Source organism: Vicia villosa, linkage group LG1 (genome assembly GCF_029867415.1).
Source record: "Vicia villosa cultivar HV-30 ecotype Madison, WI linkage group LG1, Vvil1.0, whole genome shotgun sequence".
NCBI lineage: Eukaryota > Viridiplantae > Streptophyta > Magnoliopsida > Fabales > Fabaceae > Vicia > Vicia villosa.
Window position 1 is genome coordinate 74,209,646 of NC_081180.1, and position 24,874 is coordinate 74,234,519.

General features: G+C 31.7%; 3 protein-coding genes across 5 annotated transcripts; 1 reads left to right on the forward strand and 2 right to left on the reverse strand.

Annotated features, from left to right (window-relative positions):
* The first annotated feature begins 8,770 nt into the window (after window positions 1-8,770).
* On the forward strand, window positions 8,771-11,762 carry LOC131609645 (putative Myb family transcription factor At1g14600). Its single transcript, XM_058881411.1, has 5 exons — window positions 8,771-9,194; window positions 9,271-9,384; window positions 9,660-9,807; window positions 10,018-10,279; window positions 11,128-11,762. Exons 1-5 carry the CDS (start codon window positions 9,053-9,055, stop codon window positions 11,413-11,415), a joined length of 954 nt encoding a protein of 317 aa, XP_058737394.1. The 5' UTR covers window positions 8,771-9,052; the 3' UTR covers window positions 11,416-11,762.
* A 2,434-nt stretch (window positions 11,763-14,196) lies between these two features.
* Window positions 14,197-18,087, reverse strand: LOC131642236 (uncharacterized). Its single transcript, XM_058912512.1, has 5 exons — window positions 17,816-18,087; window positions 17,433-17,727; window positions 15,305-15,434; window positions 14,771-14,935; window positions 14,197-14,690 (listed from the first exon to the last, which is right to left on the reverse strand). Exons 1-5 carry the CDS (start codon window positions 17,994-17,996, stop codon window positions 14,532-14,534), a joined length of 930 nt encoding a protein of 309 aa, XP_058768495.1. The 5' UTR covers window positions 17,997-18,087; the 3' UTR covers window positions 14,197-14,531.
* Window positions 18,088-21,430: 3,343 nt separating this feature from the next.
* On the reverse strand, window positions 21,431-23,595 carry LOC131642244 (mitochondrial pyruvate carrier 1-like). Of its 3 annotated transcripts, none has more exons than XM_058912522.1 (5): window positions 23,439-23,595; window positions 22,503-22,613; window positions 22,307-22,361; window positions 22,078-22,213; window positions 21,431-21,847 (listed from the first exon to the last, which is right to left on the reverse strand). In XM_058912522.1, the coding sequence occupies exons 2-5, from the start codon at window positions 22,593-22,595 to the stop codon at window positions 21,805-21,807; spliced, it is 327 nt and encodes a 108-aa protein (XP_058768505.1). In that variant the 5' UTR covers window positions 22,596-22,613; window positions 23,439-23,595; the 3' UTR covers window positions 21,431-21,804. The 3 variants fall into 3 exon arrangements, with proteins under 3 accessions (XP_058768505.1, XP_058768502.1, XP_058768514.1); XM_058912519.1 differs by having other exon boundaries at window positions 22,503-22,610; window positions 23,434-23,591; XM_058912531.1 differs by having other exon boundaries at window positions 22,503-22,607; window positions 23,434-23,590.
* Window positions 23,596-24,874: the final 1,279 nt, after the last annotated feature.

Here is a 24,874-nt window from a genome sequence, read left to right on the forward strand (position 1 = left end):
CTCCAACGTTAGAAATGGAAAAATCGAGGAAGAAGATAAAATTGTAACTCCAACCGCCCATAGTCCGTGGATAGATAAATCATGAAAAGAAACCCCCACCAGGAGGAGGAACAACCTAATGCATCATCTGACCCAAGAAATCATATCCAGTCTCCTCTGATGATCGAAGCACTTTTTCCCTTTCTCTGAACAACAAACTTCAAATACCGATGGAGGCAAACATAAAACCACTCCAAGAAAAGAGCAATCGATAATATCATGACCCTCTTCCCCTTTGAGGGACCAAACATCAAATGACAAAACAAACAACGAAACAAACACCTTATTGAGGAACTAAATCGAAATAGTCAACAAACAAGTTATATCATAAGATTTATGGAATGAACTGTTTTGAGAAGCAAAAAGTCCAAATTATAATCATTTCAATCCTTCAAAGCTTTAGGAAAACGTAATCACAAACCACATTGATGATTCTTCTTGGTATATAAGAGTGTTGGGTTACCTAAGGTATATACCCAAATCACAATGGCCTACAAGGCATTCTCCATAAAGGTCGGTGCGAGAAAACGACTAAATAAGGCACTAGGGTCAAGTTTTTAAAGAGCTTCTCATTTATCATCCTTTGTCAATTCTGAAGAGATTGAATTTTTTTGAAACTCCTTCATCAGGAGAATCAGTTAATACCCACATCATGCGATAACTCCAAAAACTATTAGGAATGGGTACCATGACAAAACAACTGATCCCGAAGAACATGTGTAAGTTTTCAACGTTATTTTGAATATCCAAGGAGAAAAGGACCTGAATATGAAAATTGTTCTTCCTTATTATAAAAGTGTCGATCATGACTTGGTTTAGAGACTTGAGAAACAAGTCGATTAATTTTTGCAAAAAAAACTCCATAGGTGTTTTCCACGTATATTATAGCATCTCAAAGATAACTTAAGTCTCTAGAGAGTCGGTGGTCTATTATACAGGGGAAAGGTGAGCAATTGCGATCCTACATTGAGAGTTTCCATGGAGAATAAATACTAGTCAAACGCTTACGAGAAGATGAATAAATACCTTATAAGTCTCAAACTCCAATCGAGGTCCAAGTTTGCAATGTGTATGGGAATTAGGGCCTCTAAAACCATCAATTTTTGATGAAGAGGGCTGAGAAGTATATACAATAAGGGGGAAATTATATATCAATAAGGAAATCCATGGAACATGGTTAGGAAAGCACATACAAGTAGAAGGAGAAATAAAAAAATCAAGCAGGGAACCAAGAACAGATGCAATGTTGAAAAGGATTCCCGAACCAACAAAAAGGACAAAGGGCACCCTCATCCAAATACATAGATTACACTCAATTTAATGTTTTGAGGCAGTTTATGATGCAAGAATGCATCAATGTAGAGTTTTGTGGAGAGAAATTGAAAAACAAAAACCCTATGAGAATGTCCTGGAGTGGACAAATCTCGATATTGTTGCTTACACTGAGACCATATTCATTGCATATAGGAAAGTGTTAAATTAAAATATATTATGGAAGATTTAATAAGAAAGGAAAGGCTATCGAAATCCCCCTAGAATTAGTTCAGATCCAAGGAGAAAAGGTTAGAATATGAGAGCGCGTAGAGAGGAATGGCTATCAAAATTCCCCTATGCTTACACGTTCTATTAAACATTAAGGAAGAGCCACAACATATATGGAAGGCACTCTTTATTAACATCATGACAAATCAAGGGGAATGGCGGAAGTAGATGGAAGAAGTGATCGGCTAAATGAAATATTCCTAGAGAAAACCATGCTAGCTACGTCGAATTTAGTTTAATGAGGGTATTCCCATTTGGTGGGAGCCTATTGTAACTCGACAAAAGTAAAGTTAATAGAAACTATGTTGTAGGATAAGAGGTAGTCAAAAGAGTTATCCAGAAAAGGGTCGATCGCCCATCTCTTTGTACGATAACAAACTAGTTAATGGAATATCAAACTTTTAGATCCCTTTGTTAAAAAGGGTTGTTATAACCAATTATGACATGCATATGATTTTGGTTGGCAGTGAAGTTTGTGTGGCATAACCTATTCCAACCTCTTGGAAATTTTATAGTTGATGAGATATAGCCACACTGCTTACAGAGGGAATGACGTCTAGCGATTAAATGGATCAATGAAGCCATTGGGTACATCAAATTGATTATATCTTTTAGAAGGATGCCGAGAAAACAACTAAGACTCAATTTTGGGTAATCGACTACAAACTCGTATATAAATACATAATGAGTCATTCAATGTTGGCTAGCCTTTGGCCCTATCTTCAACAGTCCACCTAAAGATGAGATATCACTCTAATGAAGACGTTTTAGCTACCGTGGAAGCAAACCTGGAGGCTTCTGTGTCCTTCTTCCTGACATCCCTTAAACTCCATCATGGAAATATTGACTCAAAATATAAGGAGTGGATAATTATTGGTTAAAGGATGGAAGAAACCCTAATAGACAAATAGAAAAGGAAAGATGAAGTAAAGGAAACCCTTGTAAGTCATTGTCTTGTTAGATGATGTCTAGAAAAGAATCAAGAATTTCGTTGAAGGATCCAAGAGTTGGGAGAAGAAGAAGGGATAAACACCTTAAACAAGTTAATTAGTGGTCCCAGAATAGTCTAGAACCACAAGTTAACATATTGTTTATGTCTGTTTTGTTTATGTATGCTTGATACAATGCTTATGTATAACTAAATTATATAGATCCCAAATCATATATTCTCATTTCAAACCGAAGACAAGCTTACTGATGAATTCTCCTTATCTCCATGTTATACAAGTAAAATGAACCAACTTTCTTTTTTTGGCCCCTCAAATTGTTGTTTACGGAGTGTTTCATCAGAATCCCATTCTAATGTTGAGGGGAATAAACCCTTCTTTATGAATCCAGAAGTTGTGCATCCACTATATTTTTCTCCATAACACATATGGTCGTGTATGGAATTCACTTGACCAATATAAATTGATGGCTCAGTGACCCATCAAGAGACTACATTTGGAACCAAGGCATGTATTGTGGATGGATTCGAAAGAAGAATTGGGGAAAATAAAGCGAGAAACTGGTTTGACCCCAACCACTAGGAAATTCCATGGTCAAAGCTAAAAATATGCTCAAAGATTTTGATTTGAGGTTGAATCTAGTGCTCACGTTCTTTCACAATTCACCGATGTAAGTTTTTTCACTTGGAATTACATGGTTAAAGCTGAAAATATGCTTAAATATTTTTTATTAGAGGCAAAATCTAGTTCATTATCTTTTTGGTTTAGTCATTGGACCTCCTCTGGTCCCCTTGTTTCTTTTAATACTTATGTTCACATCCATAATCTTGCTCTAACAATGATTTTTTTTCTCAACCAGACCACCTTACGTCAACCATTTTTACATTCAAATTCTTATAAAATTATCACAAAGATTACAAATAATGTAAGTTTTAACACTCACATCGAAGACATCTTTGATTGGTCTGATCATATTAATGGTACATGTATTATCTCAGTTGCTTACTAAGGGCTTCAACGTAACAAATAGGGTGCCAATAATCATCACACAATGTCCCTAAGTCATTGTCTTAGTTTGGAAGCTTCACCTTCTAGAAAACAAACTAAGTCCTTATTTTAACTTGTTTGTTACAACTTAATGTATACTCTTTTAATGTCTTACCGTAACATGGGCATATTCACTTTATGCACTCACCGCGGTTAGGAATATGCATCTTTCCTTCAATGTGTATAAAATTTTGGGTGAGAATATAGACATCAAAAGGTCTACGAGAGAGGTTGAATAAACCTTTTTCCAATTAGACAATTTCAACAAAGATTTTAGATCCCATCTACTAAAGAAGAGATTTTAAGAAACGCATAAGCAAAACACAAAAAAAAAGATATTGGAAGTATCTTAATGGATTAATCCACATGAAATGTTACATGATATTCTTTATGCAGTTGATTGCTTCAAAATTAAGCCAATCACAAGACTATTCAAGTAGCTATCTTAAATAAAGCTATTTCAAAACACTTAGCTCATAGATTCTAACAAGACACAATTGAAGTCATGATACTTCAATGCGATTAATACACCACATATCTAAGCTTATACATTGAATCTCTATAAGCAAAGTCTAACTTATGTGGTATCCAATCAATGCAAAGATGTAATAATGCAATAGCATGGTAATGAATACAAGAAATTAAAAGAGGTAAGGGAAGAAGAAAGATACACAACGATAAATAGTGGTTCCACTATCATCCTTGCATTTCTCGCCCCACTTTTCAATAGTGTTAAAAACCATATTCCATTATTTCGATAAGTTTGATTACAACATTTTGACTACAACGAACTATCATATGATAATTCTCCTTGTTGATGCAAACACTAAACTGCTAACAAAAAGTCAAGATCACTAAAGGATCTTGATCCAATAACTTTGTTATAAATAATAATTCTGCTCCAAGTATTTGTATGTGGCAATATGTCTGATTTCACCGATATCTTGTTTGGGTGATTGCCATAGTCAAGCGTTGATTGGACAAATCCCAACTTTGTCTGCGAGAAATCTTTCTCCAACGCCGCTAAATATGAACAATTAAATAAATCTTAATCAATTATATTAATTAGTAGTTTTAAATTCTAAATTTGTTATTAAATTTTGATTTAGATTTTAATTATTTATATTAATTATATTTTCTTAAAACCACCAAAACCAAAACAAAAAGAACAAACAATCTTAATGTTTGGGAAAGTCCAAATACTTAAAAAAAACCGTTATTTTAATAAACGGAAAAAATTATAATTGAAGTTTATATAATTAAATTAATAATTATAAATCTTTTTTGATACAAAATAATCGTACAGTATAAATGAATTAAATGATTTCCAATATAAATACTAATAGAATATACATTAAAAATTAAAGAATATAAATATAATTTATTATAAAATATAATATTGCTATCCAAAATAAATACATAAGTAATGTATGAATTAAATATTATCAAAATTGTATGATAATATAAAATAATTTTAATTATTTTATGATCATAAAAATAATTGCAATGTCAACCATAGATACATCAATTTGCACAGTTGTTGTAAAATAGTTGTGTGTTTTTTAAGTGTAGCTCATCTATTTTTATTTTCTATAGTCATACCTTTAGAAAGTACTTGTCTACTTCATTTGAGAGGTTTATGTATCATGTATTTGCAGAAGTGTCGGTTGAATTTGAGTTACTGAGTAAATAAATTTTTTGAAAAAATTGAATAAATAAATAAATAAAATTGATTAAAAAATTGTCATTTTTTAAATTTAAAGAGCATATTCATCATTTATTTTATATAATAGTGTTCCAATATTTATAAAAAATTCCATGAATGGTTTAGTTTCTAAAATTGCAACAAAAAAATCCCCTCAAGTAGATAATCAAATAATCACATTATTCATTTGATTTATGGATGAAATTAATATATTTGTCAACGATATAAAAAATATTACTAAATCTTTTTAATAAAAATTTATTATTATAATTTAGTAAAAATTTATTATTATATTTTTAGTAAATATTTATTAGCATATTTTTTAGTAAGAATTTGACAACGAATGAGAATCTTGAGCAACCAAATCATAATTTATATATTATTATTTTCTTTAAAAAGTTTTTCATTAATTATGTGAAAATAATATTTTAAATATTAAAGAATATAATAATTGTTATTAATATAAAATAATTCAACTTAATATTAATTGTCATTAATATAAAATATTTTAAAATATTAATATTAATTAATATAAAATATATATCTGACATTTATGTAAAAAAATATGTCAACTCTCCTCCTTATTCACATTGTTTCATACACCTTTTATTGAAGATTGTAGACTTTTTTTTCTACCATATTTAATATTGTCACAACAAAAACTCTTTAAAAAAATGGTAATAAAAACATTTTCAAATTTACAATCTTGCAATTTGAATGTGGTTTGCAAACTACCAAATAAATTTTTAAATAAGTCAAGTACACGCAACATAAAAAATTATTTTTAGTTACTTATACATGGTGGGGTTTGAATTGGATTAAAATAAATTTAAGAAAATGAAAAGTGGTAAGGTGAGAAGAAGTTCTCATGCACGTCCAAAATAGCACCAAGAAAAGTGCATTACTTGGCACACAGGTAAAAGTGTGGGCCATACAGAAAAGGGGCAAAATGGTCCATAATAATGGTAGAAGAGAAGAAAATGAGATAGGGGTGGTGGTGTTGGTCTTCTTACACAGTGATGATGACGAAGTTGGCGTATGTAGCAGAAGTCATACTATACTAGTCTACAATGTACTCCATCCTAGAGAGAGAAAGTGAAAAAGAAGAGAGAGAAAGAAAGGTCAAAGTGAGGCAGTTGAGTATGTTATTGTTGGCATGGCATTAGTATAGAGCATTAGCTAGCAGCTGTAATCATTTCCTCCAACCTCTCTGTACCAATAATATCAGATCACAACTCGTGATTTTTATTTTAAAACTTCTTCCTTCCTTTTTGCCTTTTCTTTTTGGGATTATCAATCAATTCTCACTTCAATTCTATTCACTACAAACAAATTCTAAATATTTAGTATTTTTTAATGCTTAATTCTAAAGTCTTTTTTTAATCTATTATGTTGTTTTGTTAAGGATGTGTTTGAATTTAAATTTAAAAACAAAATCAAGATGGAAAATCATATTCAAATGCAATATAATAGTTATTCGGAACTTTTAAATCAATGTAATTGTTTAAAGTGATTTTGATCAATTAGTGGACAATCAAATAAAATCAAGTTTTAATGTATCTGCTTTTTCAGGTTTGCATAATTTAAAATTTTAGGATTATAGTTTCAAGTTTTAATGTATCTGCTTTTTGAAAATTAATTTTTAACCTCAATTTTTTGTCTAATAGTTTCAGTTTTTCTTTATTTTGGCATTTCTCGCTATTTTGTGGTGTGTTAATATTTAAATAATTAAATTTTAAAAAATATAAAATGCCAAAAATTTTAAAAATAGAGAATCATAGATATTCTTTTAAAATACTTCAATATTTTCATTGATTAATTTATCTTTTAATATTATTTTCTATTAACCTATTTCACTTTAAGGCTCTATTAACCTAGTTTCATAGTTTATGGGAAGCTAGAAACAGTGAGAGATTCAACAACACTAAACCGAACGTCAATCTTGTCATTAGAAGAGTTTGTGTGCAGCTGCTCTCTTTTGCTCATATATCGAAGGCAACGTCTTATATTTTCATTTTTTATTTAAATCTCTTGAAGGCTTTCAACATCAAAATTAGACCGCCTAGAGCTCCCAACATAGTTGAAGTCATTTGACATCCGCCGTCTCTTGGCTGGATTAAATGTAATTGTGACGGTGCGTACAATCATAATGGACTTCTTGCAGCATGTGGGCGTCGTTTTAGAGATCATAGAGGTAATTTTTTTTTGGCTGACACGGTTCCTTGGAGGTCCTCCTTTCTAGCCGAGTTTGTTGCTGTTGTTCGGGCTATGGAAGTTGCGATGGAGAGAGGTTGGCATAGTTTGTGGATAGAAACAGATTCAACCCTTGTTGTTCAGGTGTTCACCAATCCGGCATTGAACACCAATCCGGCATTGGTCCCTTGGCAAGTGAAAGTTGTTTGGTTCTCTTGTATAAATTTTTTTGTTTCTAGGCAGATCTATATCTCTCATATTTATAGAGAGGACAACTCTTGTACTGATTATTTAGCAAACTTAGGCCTCAATGTTAGTTCCCTCAAATTTTTTGATAGATTAGAATGGATCGGAGATGAAATATAATAAAACTAAGTGAAAAGAACATAATGTGCAAACAAATCATTCTATTATTTAAATATTTTTTATAATTTGAATGAAAGCAACATAACATTATAGTTTATAATTTAAATATAGTTTATAGTTTTTTTATTATTCGTAAATCCAAATAATGAAATGATTATATACCGCTTCATTTCGTTTTATTGTGTCATATTCATTCGATTTCAAGATATATTAAATTTACTATTTATTCTGTTATAAAATAAATGTCACATTTTTAAAAATAATTTACTCTAAAATAAATGTTGCTTTTAATTTACAATGCAAATTTATCTTTTATCTTCTAATTATATTCTCTAATTAATATTTTTAATTTACTGTTTCTTTTATATTGGATTAATGATAAAAAAGAATATACCAATATTACAAATAAGAATAATTTGGTAAAATTATCATTCTTTTCTATTTATTATAATTTTTTTAATCTATGTTAAAATGTCAGCTATAACACTTATTTTGAGACATATAATATTAGTTTTAGGTCCATAAAATATATTCTTCTTTCATCTCAAATTATTATACGTTATGTAAATCTCACAAGAACTAAAAAACATAGTTAATTTTATATTAAAAAGAGAATGTCTAAAATTTAAATTTTAAAAATAATATTAATAATAATTATAAATAATTGAAAATATATTTAAAAAATATTATTAATGTTGTAATAAAATTATAGAATAATTTATAATGTGAGATAAAAATTTATAATTATGATAGCTGGGGTAAATTAAATTAGCCTGTAAATCATTAATGTAGTATAAAAAATACATATTATTTTTTATTTTATTTTAAAATATTTAGATATTGTAATATGACAACTAGATACATAACCAGTAAAATGAATTGTTTAAGTTTTAGTTTGTACTTATTCACACTTTGCTTGTGAGACGTTAAGCATTTGTGTTTTTATTGTGATAGGCAACACAAAGAAAAGAAAAGCAGTACAGCAACCACCATGAGATGGTTCAGGTATTATCAGTTGACACCAATGTCCTAAAGGAATTTGCAGACCTCTCTTCCATATTCCTCTCGTCTTTTCATTTTCTCCCCTGATCAATATTCCCTCTCTCTCTCCTAGCTGGATTCTCTCTCTCTTTCTCTCTCTACCTATATAAATATACAATCAAAGACAGACATTTTCTAAGGAAGAATATCTTTTGTTACAAACAACAAAAATATGAGTTCTAGCTGTGGTGGAAGAGAAGGTGTAGGAGGAGCAGTGAGACAGTATATAAGATCAAAAGTCCCTCGTTTGAGATGGACTCCTGAACTTCACCGTTGCTTTGTTAACGCCATTCACACCCTTGGAGGCCATCATAGTAGGTTTCTTTCTTCATCTCTTTCTTCTTCAAATCTCTCTTGGATCCATTTTTCTTACTGTTCTTCCATTTGCAGAGGCTACTCCTAAACTTGTTCTTCAGCTCATGGATGTCAAAGGCCTCACCATTTCACATGTCAAAAGCCATCTTCAGATGTACAGAAGCATGAGAGGTGAAATGGGAAAACAAGGTCAATATTCTCTCTTTCGTGCATGCTTTGTTTCTGCATTCAATGCAACTCTATTGTTCTTTCTTCTCTTGGTAACTATTTGAACTTCCAAAACTAACTTTTCTTTATGCAAAACCGGGAAATCTAAAACTTCAACACTCATTTATTACTCTCTTTTTGCATTTACTTGATGCCAAAACAGTGTAACAAGAATATAAAAACCTCATGTCTTATGTCTTTGTGAATTTTCTTCTATTGGTATATACATAATACAGTACTTTATTGTTCTTAATCAGGTAGGACAAGTTCACAACATAGAAACCAATGTTTTGAAGAGCATGATGATGGATGTGTTGATGAAATGAATGAACATTCTTGTTCAAAACAACTCATGAGAGAAGAATCAGATTCCTTCCTTGGCAACAGTAATATCTTCTCTAAAAGGTAACTTTATTTTGCTTTACTTTTCTTTACCTTGAAATAATAATTTCAAACTTTTCACACACAAATGGTATAAAAGTGGGAGAGAAACAAAAAGGATTATAGGTATTTGGTTGATCTTTTACTTTTTCTGAGCTGCTAAATTACTTTAACTTTATTTCTTGAAAAAATTCCTTTTGATTTGGATTATATTGTACTACTGTTTGTGATCAGAGCTAGAATCGAGACAAGTTCTACAACGAGTCTGGTGCAATGCAGCGAAAGAAGAAGAAGAATATGTGCTGATGATGATGATGGTGGTGCAGTAACAATAACAAATCCGTACTGCTTTTATGACCATGAACTGCTGCACAAGAAAAAAGGAATAAAGGATGAAGAAAAGTTTTATGGATGGCAGAGAAAGATTCAACCACATTTTGATTTTGGCATCACTTCTTTCAAATCTCCAAACCAACCACAATCTCATTTCTCTCAGGTGAGTGAGTCAATTAGTATTTTTTATTTTTCATAGGTGAAGTTTGAGTGTTGTGTTGGTTTTAGGTTTTATTTCACTGCGTGCTATAGCTATAATCTATATCTATAGCTATATCTATAGTAGTAGCAGTATATACTCATTTCCTAACACTTTCACTTTTGTTCAGTAAGATCTTAATCTTACGTTTTGCCTCTCCAATATTTATTATACCCTTAAACTTTGGGATCCACGTTAATGCCAAACTGTTGGTTTTTCAGCTGCTCTTGCATTCTCTTATCCTTTAGAATGTTTTCTATATATTTATGTCACACTTTTCTTCTACTGTTTTGAAAAGATGTGTTTATACTACTAATTGTTGGCAAAACGGACCCGATCTGACAGACTTTTTTTGTTTTGTTCTCTTTTTTTTTAAGTACAAACCAATGTTATAGATCTTTACCCTATAATATCCGCCCCGTACTTTTACGGACACAAACATTTATATAAATTTTTGTAATTTTTTAGACTTGAAATATGCAGTATTTGCAAGTCTGTTCCGCTGTAACCTTTTGTCGATGGAACAATAGAATAATGTTTATGTTTTAGACCTGCATTCTCAATTGTGTCCGTCCTGCCGGACAATGCGGTTTTGTCCTCCCTAATTGTAGGTTTCAATTATTCTCCATGGAGTTGGTTTTTTGAAAACCACGTTTGAAATTAAGTGACAAATTGTCAACATAAATATTAATATTCTACGTGTAAAGAATTAATCAGCCTAAAAAAGTGGTTAGATTTTTTGGTTCCTATGTACGATAAAAAGTGTGTATTTTAGAAAGCTAATGTATGTATGTGTATGTTGTTTTTGACAGGTTGGTAATGGAAATGGGAATGAGAAAAAGAGGGGTTCATGGTCAATGAAAGGAGTTATGAAAACTGACAAAGCACATGTAGAAGTTGAAAGTGTAGGAGGAGATGAGTTGTCATTGTCACTAACATTGCAAAATGGTTCAGCTCAGACAAGTAATGGTTGTTATTCGGCAAGTGAAATCAGTGAGGCAATTTCATGCTGGACAACACCTCCTAAAGACTGCTATAGAACATCTAGTGTTAAAGAAAAGATTAATTTAGACCTATCTTTAGCCATTTGTGGTAATTGATTTGATGCTACTTTACTGTAGGATTTTCTCTTTATTCTCTTTGTTTACAGTTTTGGTGTACTTTTCTTGTTCCCCCTACTCACTGCTTGGTTGGTTGGTTGGCTTTTTAATTAGATTTCTAGTTTATTTTTAATGTGTTTATGGTTTTATCTAACTTTCTAGAAATTATTAATACCAATATAAATGGGTGCTCAGAAAAGACACTACTACTAGTATAGTATCTATTGGAATGGTTATAAAGCAATGTTATCCAAAAATTATGTGTTACCTGATTGATTGCTAAAGGAGTTTATTCTTTGACTCATTTAAATGCAACAAATTTAGGAAGTGGATTAGCATATTTTATCTAACGAAAATGCAATTTTGACCTGTAATATTAAATATTTTTAAAGAAGAGTATTTAACACGTAAATTTTGTCAAAATTGTAGTGATTCACTGCAACTATGTTCAAATGTTTGACTAATTTTCCTTCGTTGTCTTTTAATTGAATGTGAGATTTCTTGGTCACATTCCCATGTCATTGCTGGCAATAAATGGGTGAACTTAGATTTCAATCTTTTGATACATCTCTAGAACAATATGTTTTACACATATTTTTGTATATTTGATAAATAAAAAAGTGAATCTGAATTTCAATCTCCTAATACACCATGTGATAATATGTCTGGCACATTTTTCTGTATATTTGATAATAAATGGGTGAATTCAGATTCCAATCTCCAGATAAACCCCTAAGACACTATCTTTTACCCACTTCCTAGTACATTTGGTAACATGTGGATGTATTCGAAATCTAATCTCCTAATCTCCAGATGCACCACTGTGACAATATTGTTAGCATAAATTACGGTGTAGTTTTGAATAACATAAATCATAAGTCATTCATAAACTAAATGTCATTTGATAATATTGTTGGCATAAATTACAGTGATAGTTTTGAATAACATAAATCATAAGTCATTCATAAACCAAATATCATTTCTAACAAGTGAATTTTTATTAGTCATTCACACATCACTCATTTGCATAAACCAAACATGATTCATAACATAGACTTTCAAAATGTTTGCATTAAGATACAAATAGAAATACAACTATTTGATGTCTATGTTCCTCCTATGTCTCATATACTGCAGTGCAAATCCTGTCTTTGATAATATTACATCCATAATATCCTTTTCAGAAGTGCCTTTCTAAAACTCTCCTCTAGCAATGATATCTCTTTCAAACACAACAATACAGTGACATAGGTAATACATCCATGGCACGGTTCCCCCTTGCCTATTCCTCTCTTGGTAACTCCGGATGAGTTAGCCTAAGGGAATCTCCTTCTAGCACTAATGTCATATAAAGACGAGACACTATAAAATCATTAGATATACTTGTATAGAATACTCCATGGAAGAGAGCTAGCACACTACGTTCATGCTCTAGCACCAGATGCTCATGGTAGTCAACGAATATCAAATCAACATCTCTGCGGAGGACAATGGCAAGAGCAGCAATTGTGGCGTTCCTAGTTATACCTTGTAGGTACCCGAACGATCGCAATACTCGCTCTGATAAATGTAGGTAAATATGTCGATACCCACTAGCCCACCATCTAGACCAACATATCACCTCAATGGATTATGTGTGATGGTGTGGCCCGTAAGGTGAGAAACAAATATCATTCGACTTAATGATAGCAAGTTTATATGGTTCGGTTGCCAGACTCTCTCTGAATGAGTTAATTGAGCATGCACGTGGCAACTCTTTAGTGTAGTCAACAACATATTCTCAGCCGATAATACCTAGAAAATGCTAGAGGATCCAAGGATGTAACCTAATGTAGTTTAAGTAGTTTCTATCGGATGTAACTTAATAAATTTTAACTAGAATCATTTAAGAAACTACATTGCATGCATTTAAAGCAGATAAAGCAAAGAATGAATGAGAAACTTACAAAATGTGAGAGATGAAAATGTTTGTCTAGAACGGAAAATAGTAAAAATTGATGAAGTTGCTTGGTTTTATGCACAAGAGTAGATATTGAGAGAGAAAAGTTGAAAATGTTGGGTCCGAATTTGTGAGAACTTTGGTGTTTTTGAGAGAAATTCTTTTTTATATTATTTGAAATGTAAAGGAAATGAGGGGGAAAAACTATTTGCGCCACATAAATGATAGCATCAAGATTTCAATGTCCATATGATGCATCCGAATTTTGTAATCCAGACATATTATTTACTTGCCTTTGACATGAATCTGATAATGGATTTGTAGTGTTAGGATGCATCCGGATTCCAAAAATCAGACACTACAAAATGATCATTTGTGAGTAATGATAAAGGGTGTAGTCAACAATTCCTTAAGTTTAATTGACTTAAATGCATATTTGGATGAGTGGTTGGAATGAAAAATCACGGTGAATTGCATTGATTTTTGCTAACCTCATCCAATATTTGACATTGTAAACAATGAGACGGTGATTAAAAAGTTTAAAGAAGACATTACGAAGACTTTCGAAATGAAAGACTTGGGGCTTCTCAGAATTTTCTCCGCTTCTAGATAATATAAGTTTTTTTTTTATCAAACAAGATATTCTAAGATGAAAATGGAATCTTAATCAGCTACTAAAAGAATATAAAGAGAATGTCCTAATATTTAAGACCCATACTTGTCAAACGGTTATTACTCCTGCAAGAATCATCGGAACCCTCAACATCAACACATAATTGTAAAAAAAATGACATGTACTATTTTCATTCTTTAAGCAACGTGACATAACACAAACCACTGAATAAACAAAGGAAAGAAAGCCAGTAAGTAAAGGCTTCAGCTTTGAATAAAGCGTATTCTGCTTGAGTTCACAAATCACAATTAATAACAAGTTAGCTACATCATAAATAGGTGGAGTAAAGCAAAAGTACCACAGCTTTAACTTGTTAGCAAGTGTGAGAAAAATAGTACATTAGGAGGGATTTCATTACACTGTTGGTTCTTTCAATTTCCATTTGCAGGGTCATAAGAAACCCACCAGATATTTCCAGGATAACAACCTGACATTGACAATGCAACCGTGCCTCCTACCACCTATTGCATGCTGAAGTGAAATGTATTACAGAATCAGTCATTCTCATTGAGCCACAAACCCTTCCTTAGTAGTAGAATTAAGGGCCTTGACACAGAGTTTAGGCTTAGTACTAACAAGGTTGCTAGGAAGAACAGAAACAGAAGCCACTAGGGAACCATTAGGTACTCCAGAGAGAGGCAGAACCTCAACAAGAACAGAGAGCTGCAAAACAAATGTTGGGTGAAATGTGAATACCAAGAGTTATAATTTGTTTAATGCAGTACAATACAACATCTTTTTACCTCTGGAGACCTGAGATCCACTACTGAATCTTTCACAACATGATTGACAGCGGTAGCCACTATTTCGAAGCATTTATTGCGGTCCAGCAAACTGTTAGAACCATTTAAATTTTCTTTCGCCGACTTCGTCTCTTCAATACCTCTTCGGTTAAATCCAACAGCAAACTGCAAAGTCATTGCATATGCACATCAAACATAAGATATTTTCTAACATAATATTCTACCCTATAGCAGAAACATATATGTATCATGTATCAATTAATTACTTTAAAACTTATATGTAACTACCTGTTTAAGAAATATTTATTTCATAATCTCTAAATCACTCAATAAATATCTATTAAGATGTTAATGAATCCTTAAATATTAAGCCAGCATTAAGATATCAGTTTCATTAATATTGAAACTTTAATAAGAAATGTTAGCTCTTCTTTGTATGTCAAGTGATGAGAGTTGCCAACGAGTCCAATAACGCGCTCATTAACTTATGAAAAACATGACTCATTTGCAACTAAAGATGATAGTGGATTTAACCTTTAACGGTCGTCCTAGTTTGTCCTGTTTAGCATCCACAAATTTTTTAACAAGCACTGATACTACTTCATGCAGTTCTTTTTCGTTCAAACTACAGGTTGCTTGGATAGGCAAAATGCGATGGCACCAACTGCAGCAGAGAAAGTTACAAACTATTAATACCAAAAAAGAGAGGGGAATTTGTAGTATATGTTCCTCAACCTACATATATGACACAATTCCACCCAATACAAATAACTCATAAATAGAATTCGCAGGTCCATATTTTTATCAATCATTCTAAAAGCTTCTGCTCTGATGTGAGTGAGGTGCTCCCGAATGGTCGTTGTGACTTTAAGGTAGGAAAAACAGAAATAAACATGGATTTTATTAGAGTAGCAGTAACAAGTACGGAAAAAAAGAAAGTGAAAGTATATTGTATGATTTACAAATAATAAAGAATTGTGGCAATTTTTAAGTTGATGTTATAGCTCTAATCTAACAAGAGTTTGTATTATTTTCTAATTTTTGTTACAAAAATCACACCATCTCCAAATTCAGGTTCTAACTCTCCCACCTTCAACAGAGGAAAAAGAAAATGAACAAGAGCATGCCTTCATAAGCAATAGGTAAAAAACAGTGAAAGAAAATAACCATAGTATACAAAATGGACAATGACACCAAAGATATATGAATGGAACAAGCAATACAAGAATATTGCAACTCAGCTTAGGAGCGTGTCTAAGGGTTACAGGTGAAAGGCATTCCACCCAGTCTACAATGAGGCCTCAAGCCTATATCAAGTTTCAACTCTGCCTCACATAGGTAGATGACTAAGTAAGAACGAGCACAAGAAGCGTCAATCACAGCAATACTTAAGACGTATGTAAAATATGTAAATACAAATGAAGAGAAGAACACAATCAAAGAATGCAGGAAAAACAGAAATAGTGTAGGCAAAGTTTCAAGAATACCACAAGCTAAACCCCCATCAAGAAATCCTTAAAGCAAAAATGTTGTACAAGAAGATTGAAATGAAGCTTGATATATCAACTTTTTTCTGTCAAATTTATTTTACTTAATGTACATTTTACATACAAAAATGGAGGAACGAGCAGTAGTAAACCAGTTCAAATAATTGTTAACCACTTAGAGTCTGTTGGAATTGCCTTATTTAAGTTTATCTACTAGCATAAGTTGTGCTACTGCTTGAGAGACCTAATGAATACAACTTAGGATGTGTTCATAAGCCATTTTCAACTTATCTTCATAAATTCTACAAGATAGTTTACAAAAATAGCTTATAGCTTATAGAAATATCTGACACTTACATTATCCGCAAATTAAGATGTTTATCCAAGCATGGTCTTACAATTTATCAATCGCTACTTTAAGCAACCTATTGACTTGGCTAGACTCTTTAAACAATTCTCTCTTATTCACATAGTTGCTACCTTTTTCTTGCTTGCAATTTTTCTTTACTTCTCAATATATAGAAAATAAAAGTAGAAAACTCAATAGAAGGAAATCCTTATTGGGAGAGTCCCAAAACAGAAAATGAAACAGAAGCAAAATGTATGAGCAAGAGAGAATGGAGAGATGACAAGCAGTGAATCTGTTGGCCTAATTGTTAACCACTTAATATTAATCAATTCTCGCTTGTATCAACAACATATTGGCCCAACTTAGCTATTCTTTTTAGTAATTGTGTATTTAGCACCGACACGTGGTTATACTCAATCACTTCTAAAATTATTGTCGTCGTGTCTACGTGTTTGTGTCAGTATAGTGATCAGTGTTCGTGCCTCGTGCCTATGTTAGTGAAGATAGTTGCCATTTCTTAATTCCTAGGGTAGCAATGTAGAAGGGCGCATGTAAAAAGGGTTGAATGAAACAAGAGCAAGGTCTAAAATTTGTCACGGTTACAACGTATCTAAATAGGGCCTCATAAAATCTTTCTCAATATTAAAACAGTTAAATTGGGCCTCTAATTGTTTCGTCATAGTTGAACTATGACTAACTTACATAGGCCTCCAAAAACATAATACGACTCTAAATGATACACAAGAGGCAGCGTGATTTGCATACTAAACAACAAACACAACAATACTCAATTAACAATAACTCAAACCGGAGATGATTAACTTACGCCGGCGAAGTTATCTTCCCAGACTCCAAAGCCTGAATAACATTAGACACAATTCCAACAGTATCTGGAAATGTATTTTTAGGAAAGATAAAAAGCACCAATCCATTTCTTATGAGTTTAACCAAAGAAAGGTCAGTAACTCCTTCATCTTTGTCTTTGACACCAGTTTCTGGTGTGGATATTTTCCTTCTCTTGCAAGTAGCATCAGTGTTATCAGAAGATTGTTGAGCTTGATCGCCATTGATAAAGCTATGAAGGATTGTAATAGCTTCTTTAGTAGCGCTTTTCTCTCGTTCTGAAAATTGAAATCGAAGAATCTATCAAAACTAGGTCAATGATTGATTCATGAATGGATGCATGAGAGTAATAGAAGAAGAACATACTGATTGTACAGGTGATGAGAAAAGCGGAGTGAGAGTGAGTGAGAAGAGAAGACGGAGCATTGTAGTCGAAACGAGGAAGTCTGATTACGCCGGAATGCTGCTCCCAAGGCTTCATATCTTCTTCATCTTCGGTTAATCTCGTCGGCGTCGAGGTGGCGGTGGCGGTGACGGCGGCGTCCATTTCGATTCTCCCCCGAAAACCTTTTTTTGGGTTAACTTCGATTCTCTTCCTCTTTTTCACTTTTGTTATTTTCTTACTTGCATCTTCATTAAACTCTAATAAATATAGGTGACCTTGATTATTTGAAATCATTTATTAATATAAAAATTTATAATCTATTTATAATATAAAAAAAAAACATTTATAATCAAAATAAAGATAAGGAATGTTTTTCTTATAATTTTTTAAAATATAATATTTATTCATATATTGCATGATTATCAATTTCGTTTAGACAGCTCAGTTGGTAGTTGTTTAGTGATATCAAATACAATAACGTGAGTTCGAACCTTGTATCTGATGTCTCTGCACAACTATCAATTGAGTTGAATTAAATAATTTAAATCTTTAGTTGTATTTTGTGTACATATAAAGTTTTAAGATCTTTTATTTTATTTTATAAAATCTAGAGTAAATCTTTTAAATTGAATTCCAAATTTATAATAAGTTGTTCAATTTTAATTTCAAATCTATCAAACATCCAAAATCTCATTTGAATAATCATCTAAAGTAGTGCTAGGTTGTGAAAGAAAAATGTATATTTGTGTTTCCATATCAATGTGGTTCTTTTGGTGACATTTTGCACCTTGTATTGTCTCTTTCATTTATAGTTAGAGCACTTTCACTCATTAAAAAATCTCTCCAAATTATAGCTAGTCTTCATTTCCATCCTTTGCTTTGCTTTGTGTTTTTTTTTTTTTTTAAATTTCATGAGCTCTTTTGCACCTTTTTTCATTGTTGTTATCTTAGTTAATTTGAGTTTTTAACTGTTCAAATTCATTACTTTCATCATTATTTGAATGACATTCTTGTTCTTGTCCTTCATTTGTAGGTATGTCATGTGTAAAAATTATTTGTTCAACTTGATCATCTCTATATTGAGGAACATACTCCATTTCGCCCTCTCATCCACATCATCATTGTTATTAGAGGAAATAATTGATGATGAATTCTTCTTATGTTTTGTTTGCTTCTTAAACTAACAACCGGTCATACTACTTATAAGTTCATTTACCTTTTTCTTATCTTTCTTGTTTCTTTTCACTATGATTTTCCTCAAGTCTACCTCCATTTGTACCATGTTCAAAATTTGAAATGTGTATGACCTCTTCAACATGTCGGACTCTTCAACACCTGCAACCTCTCTAACATCTTTAACGTTTGCAATTTGTTTAATATTAACAGCTTCTCAAACATTTAGATATGTTTCAACACTTCTAGTCTCTATAATAAAGTTAAATCGTGATAAATTCAGCGGATAAAATGCAAAAATTTCTTTTGGGATGGATCCTTACGAATGGTCATGAGTCAGGGATTGATTGATTATCTATTGTAATGCATAACCTTTAATCTTTGAAATGAATTGATCACGAGCACAATATGAACGACAACACTTCTGCTCAATCAACACGAACAAAATTTACAACGAGTGATTCATTAGCCTACAATGCTAATTGTGATCAAATTGAAGTCTTAAAGAGAACACAAATATTTAATCCAAGTTAGACTAGGGTTTTCAAAATAATTGCGTCACTTTAATACAAGGGTTATATTTATAAAATCATATATACACGGTGTAACTTATTTATTTAATTAGTGTCGATGTGTCGTAAGAATGTACTATTGAATCATAAATGAATATTATTCATTTATTTGATCTCCTAATTATTTGCCCTTAATGACTCTGTAGATTTTTGTTATAGTGACAACAATATTAAATCACTTATTTAATATTACAAACAAAGAGCAATGTCAAACAACATATCATTGTTACTCAAGTGACGAGAATGTCATGTGATCCGATACAACTTTTCTATGTTGTGTAATTACCTTTTTGTCATAATATCTATATTGAACACAATATAATTTGTGTAATCTTTGTATAGTTCAATATTATATATCTTGATACTTGAGTATATTTACTAACAATAAATAAACTCAGCATAACCATGTATTATACAGCCATACTCAATCAATGGGCCCTGAGATAATACTCTTGCAAGTGTAATTGGGAAAAATATCATCTAGATCACTAGACATGGCAATAAAACCCAGACCCACCCGAACCCGCCCCGAAGTTGACGGGGAAAACCCGCTTTGACTGGGTTTAGGTTTTCCCCGATTAGAAAACATGGAGATGGGTCGGGTAATGGGGACACTAGTACCCACCCCGAACCCGCCCCGTTTATTTCAATATGTACATTATTATTATTTATATTTCATAATTTATATTATTAAATATGTGGCTAATGTTTTAATAATTTGATTTGTATTTATTATTTTAAATATTTGAAATATATGTATGAAATTTTTTGAGATTGTTTTATTTTGTTATTTATAATGTAATTTGATTTTTGAAAAAGTAAATATTTTTATTAAAAAAATTGATTTTACGAAATACATGGTGGCGGGGCGGGGATGCCCGAATCTAACCCGAACCCGTTAAGGACGGGTTTGAGTTTTAATTTCCCATCCCCGTTTGGGTTTGAGGCAGGTAACGGGGATTGATTGGGGATTCGGGTTTGGGTTTGGGGAGGTAAAAACCGTCTCCGACCCGCCCCGTTGCCATGCCTATAGATCACTTATCTCTCTCAACATGACTTGTTGAGTATCTAGTCAATTGACATTATAATTGTCTTGTTACAAAGACTGTTTGATAGTCCTAAAGTAATAAACTCCTCAAGTAGAGACTATAGTGATTATAGGTCAAAGAGTAACATAGATCGATAACACTATGAGAATAATTTATGACACTTTGATAATATATTATGGAGTTTTCATGGTCGATCAATCCAATATGAATATTACTCCTACATATGTGAAGACACAATATCTCATATACATAATGTTGGAATTCAAATGTGAGTGGTTAAGTATCACATCGACTAGAAGTGTAGAAAATGTTAAATATATAAAAGAAAGGACCCATACACCCATCGTTTTAAAATTTTAGGTGAATACATGGTATCAAGATCTCTTAGATCCTGAATGTTTAGCCCATTAATACTTCTGACACTCATCAGACTCCCTAACAAGTGATATCACAGTCATGATTAAACTCTTATGAGGAGAGCAAAGTGAATTCCTAGTATGAATCAAGACTACTGATGTGGATGACTCACACTTGTGAGAAATATTGTTGAATTCAAATGTGAGTGATTAAGTCTCACATTGACTAAAAATGGACTTGACAAAGGAAGCAACATAATGTTTTTAAGTACATAAGCATTACTGAGATTTTCTTCCGCCTTTATACATGATTAGACAGAAATTGTTGAGACTAGTATTGTTATTTTCATCCCACATGGATGTTAAGACACAAGAAAAATCCAGTCTCATTTATTTATTCGACAGTATTATAGAAAATCATGCAACTGGAGTAGAAGAGATCTCTATTGGAAGGAAAAGGTTTGATGTCATTGAAGAAAGAAGACATTGAATACTGCACTCAAAGTTCATAAATGTTCCAACAGTGCAGACAACAGACAGTAATAAGAATCATATCCACGGTTGAACAATGCGTATAAAAATTTCATGGATGTTAAAAAGAATTACGCCGTGTCAAAATATAAATGTTTGATTTCTGGCCCAAAAGTTCCGGATCGGATCAAAAACAATCAAGCCTATAATAGTGTAGATTTCTTTATAATCCTTGTAAAAATAAATACTCGGAAAATTTTGAATCTTTTACCGTTTCCACGAGCCCTTTCATGCAATCAATTATTCATATATCGTTAAGTTCAAACATAATCTTTTCAAATCACTGTGTTCACTTTGATGAAGCTTCTTTCTCCTTCTTCCCCGAGAGATACCTAAAAAAGAAATTGCAAGAGATACAAACTTGTATCAGGAATATGACATATATAGCTCCATTCAGTCATAATAAAACTAGCATAACACTTGAAGACCAATACAGATTGAGATACAGTGGAAATTTATAACATGTGAAACATTATTATTGTCACAGAAAGTAACGACAAATAGAACAGGTTGAGTTGAGTTTATTGTTTTGTTTTGTTTTGTGTGCATGTTAGGTGCTTACCCTTCTGCCTTTGCCCATCGGGTATGTTGATAGAGCTGAACAGTCTCATTTGAAGCATGACATGCAAGAAGTAGATAGTTGCGTGGCTGAACCATCCATGCGAATCTCATGAACAATGCAGAATAAACGCACATTGCTGCGATAATAAAAAAAGGTGATGAAATAATTAATACACAGACCAATATGCTAAGAAGAATTTTAACATTTCATGAGAGTAGAGATGGCAAACCTCCTGTCATGTTGCCAGAGATCATTTCTGGAGGTTTATTGATGTCAGCCAAACCCTTTCCATATAAAAAAACGTTTGGCATATTAGCTTAAAACAAAATGTTAAGACTTAAGACCATTTTTGTATACTTGTCGAGTAAATAAATGTAGGACTTTGTAAACAACATAACCAGATAAATCATACGAGTGAAACTCACAGCAGCGACGAATCCCCAGTTGGCAACAGGTCCCCAAAAGTGAGATGTTTTAGGACCAACTGGACTGTTCCAAAATGCTTTGAAGGCAGCCATAAGATACCACTTCTACTGCAGATCATCATTACGAAATTGAAAGATGATTTCAACAAAGTAAAAGATATCATATCACAAATTCACAAGTATGTAAATGCAAATATTTTGTATATTACAAAACGAAAAATAGTAAGACGGCACCACCAATTCTCAGAGAAAGACTAATTGGCTATTCTCCTCATAAATAAACAACAACATCCAAGCCTTATCCGCACTAAATGTGGTAAGCTACATGGATCAACTTCAGTCATAATGTACTATATAGGACCATACTTTTTTTACACAAAGACTTCTCAGGAGGTCATCTATTCTAATACTACTTTCGCCCGAGTCTGCTTAACTGCGAAGTTATGATGGAATCCAGTGCAATGCACATCAGTAAAGTTAAAGTCTTACATAGTCCACTAAACAAGTCCTTAATCTAAAAAAAAGGAAAACAAGTACACAAAAAAGTAGAAACAAACAATAAAAATCCAAATACCATTCAAAAGTTTGGCCTACTACATCATCAATCCCTAGACTATTCTTCTCTATCTGGCCCACTCTTATTACCATTGAAACAAAAAAAGATAATCAAAAGGCATAATTTGAATTAGGCACATACGCATTATCCAACGGGCACAATTGAATTAAAAAGAATGATTTTTCCCTTATCCCTTCAATTTTATCTAATCTAATTAAACAGTGTAATGAATATCACCCAGAATTTGAGTATCGGATAACAGAGATATTGAAAAAGCATAATTTGATTTGAGTGATATGAGATTAGATAATCGAAAGTAGATAATTAAGGGTAAAGAAATTGAGAGATAATTAGGTTAAACAAGTGTGGAGGTACCTGGAGAGAGAGATGAGAAGGATCGGCACCGTTGATTATAGGGAAGAGAAAGGGGAACAAGGATTGGAATCCAAATCTGCGAGAGAACTGTTAAGGTCCCACGGGAATGATGTTGGTTTTTGAATTGCTCCAACAGCAGTGATATGTTAAACGACTTTGCATTTTACGTTTCATTCCTTAAAAAAGTAATATATCTTTTTGGGTAATGATAACTTGTGTCCTAGGAAAAAAATTAAAAAGTAATTGAAGAAATAATATTTTAGAACTTATTGATTTTAATGAAAATATAAAATTAATTTCTTCATTGCATTTTTCAAAACAAATTTTTTAAAAATAAATATCTTAACTTGTGTCCTTAGGCACAAGTTAACATTACCCTATCTTTTTTAGCATAATATATTGCCAAAAAAACACAATTTATAAAAATATTTGTATTATTTTTATTTGCTAACATTAGAGTTTCTATGTTTGGATTGATGGAACATAACGGAACGGAATGGAATGGAACATAACGGACCGGAGTGTAGCAAAACAGAATAAAGATCTCACTCAGTTGTTTGATTATTTTATTTAAAATTCTCCAATCCATCACATACACCCCAAATTGGATAGAACAAAAAATGAGGAATATGATGGAATGAATTCCATCGTATTTCATTCCATTCATTATTTGTAAATCCAAACAATGGAATCTCATTAATTACCATACTATTCCATTCCATCTTATACCACTAATTCAAACATGCCTAAATGAATAATTGTGTTCATTTTTAAAAACAATAAAAATGTTTTAAAATGTATTAATTATTTATTTTAAGTTAATATTTTATATTCTCTCCATTATGATTATTTATTTCAAGAGTCTCATATTCTTTTATTTGTAAAATAAAATAAATATACATTAAAATACAATTAATAAAAATATTTTTTCATTATAAGATATAAAACAATAACATTAAAGGGCTAATAATCAAGAAAATTTCTTTACCCACCTCCCTATGGGGGTCACCCCCAGCGAAAAACCCATTTTACCCCGCTTCGTAAATGCATTTACGAAATATTTTTTTTTTCAAAATTTTTCCAGACTTCGGAAGTGCATTTCCGAAAAAATCCCAAAAATTGGGATTTTGACTAATTCGGAGATGCATCTCCGAAACAACAAAAAAAAATTTAAAAAAATCCCAAAAATTAATTTTAGGATATTAATTAATTCACATATCATAAATTTGATATAATTTATGAGTAATAAATAATAATAATTATATATTTTGATATAATTTATGAGTTATGAATAATAGTTATTATATATTTCTATCCTAATTCAAATTTTAAAATTTAAAATAATTTTAATTATCAAAATTAAAATAATTTCACTTACAAAATAAGTTATAATTTTTTATTTATATATTTATAATAATTGTTAATCTTTATAAAAAAATAA

Excerpts from the sequence above, each read along its gene's own strand:
- LOC131642236 (XM_058912512.1), bottom strand. The coding sequence starts at position 17,996 with ATGGACGCCGCCGTCACCGCCACCGCCACCTCGACGCCGACGAGATTA. Across the intron at positions 17,728-17,815 it reads TCTCATCACCTGTACAATCA|AACGAGAGAAAAGCGCTACT; the intron begins GTATGTTCTTCT and ends TTCAATTTTCAG. Across the intron at positions 14,936-15,304 it reads AACTAGGACGACCGTTAAAG|TTTGCTGTTGGATTTAACCG; the intron begins GTTAAATCCACT and ends ATGACTTTGCAG.
- LOC131642244 (XM_058912522.1), bottom strand. The coding sequence starts at position 22,595 with ATGGCTGCCTTCAAAGCATTTTGGAACAGTCCAGTTGGTCCTAAAACA. Across the intron at positions 22,214-22,306 it reads CTCTGGCAACATGACAGGAG|CAATGTGCGTTTATTCTGCA; the intron begins GTTTGCCATCTC and ends TTATTATCGCAG. Across the intron at positions 21,848-22,077 it reads CGATGGGCAAAGGCAGAAGG|GTATCTCTCGGGGAAGAAGG; the intron begins GTAAGCACCTAA and ends TTTCTTTTTTAG.
- LOC131609645 (XM_058881411.1), top strand. The coding sequence starts at position 9,053 with ATGAGTTCTAGCTGTGGTGGAAGAGAAGGTGTAGGAGGAGCAGTGAGA. Across the intron at positions 9,195-9,270 it reads CACCCTTGGAGGCCATCATA|AGGCTACTCCTAAACTTGTT; the intron begins GTAGGTTTCTTT and ends TTCCATTTGCAG. Across the intron at positions 10,280-11,127 it reads CACAATCTCATTTCTCTCAG|GTTGGTAATGGAAATGGGAA; the intron begins GTGAGTGAGTCA and ends TGTTTTTGACAG.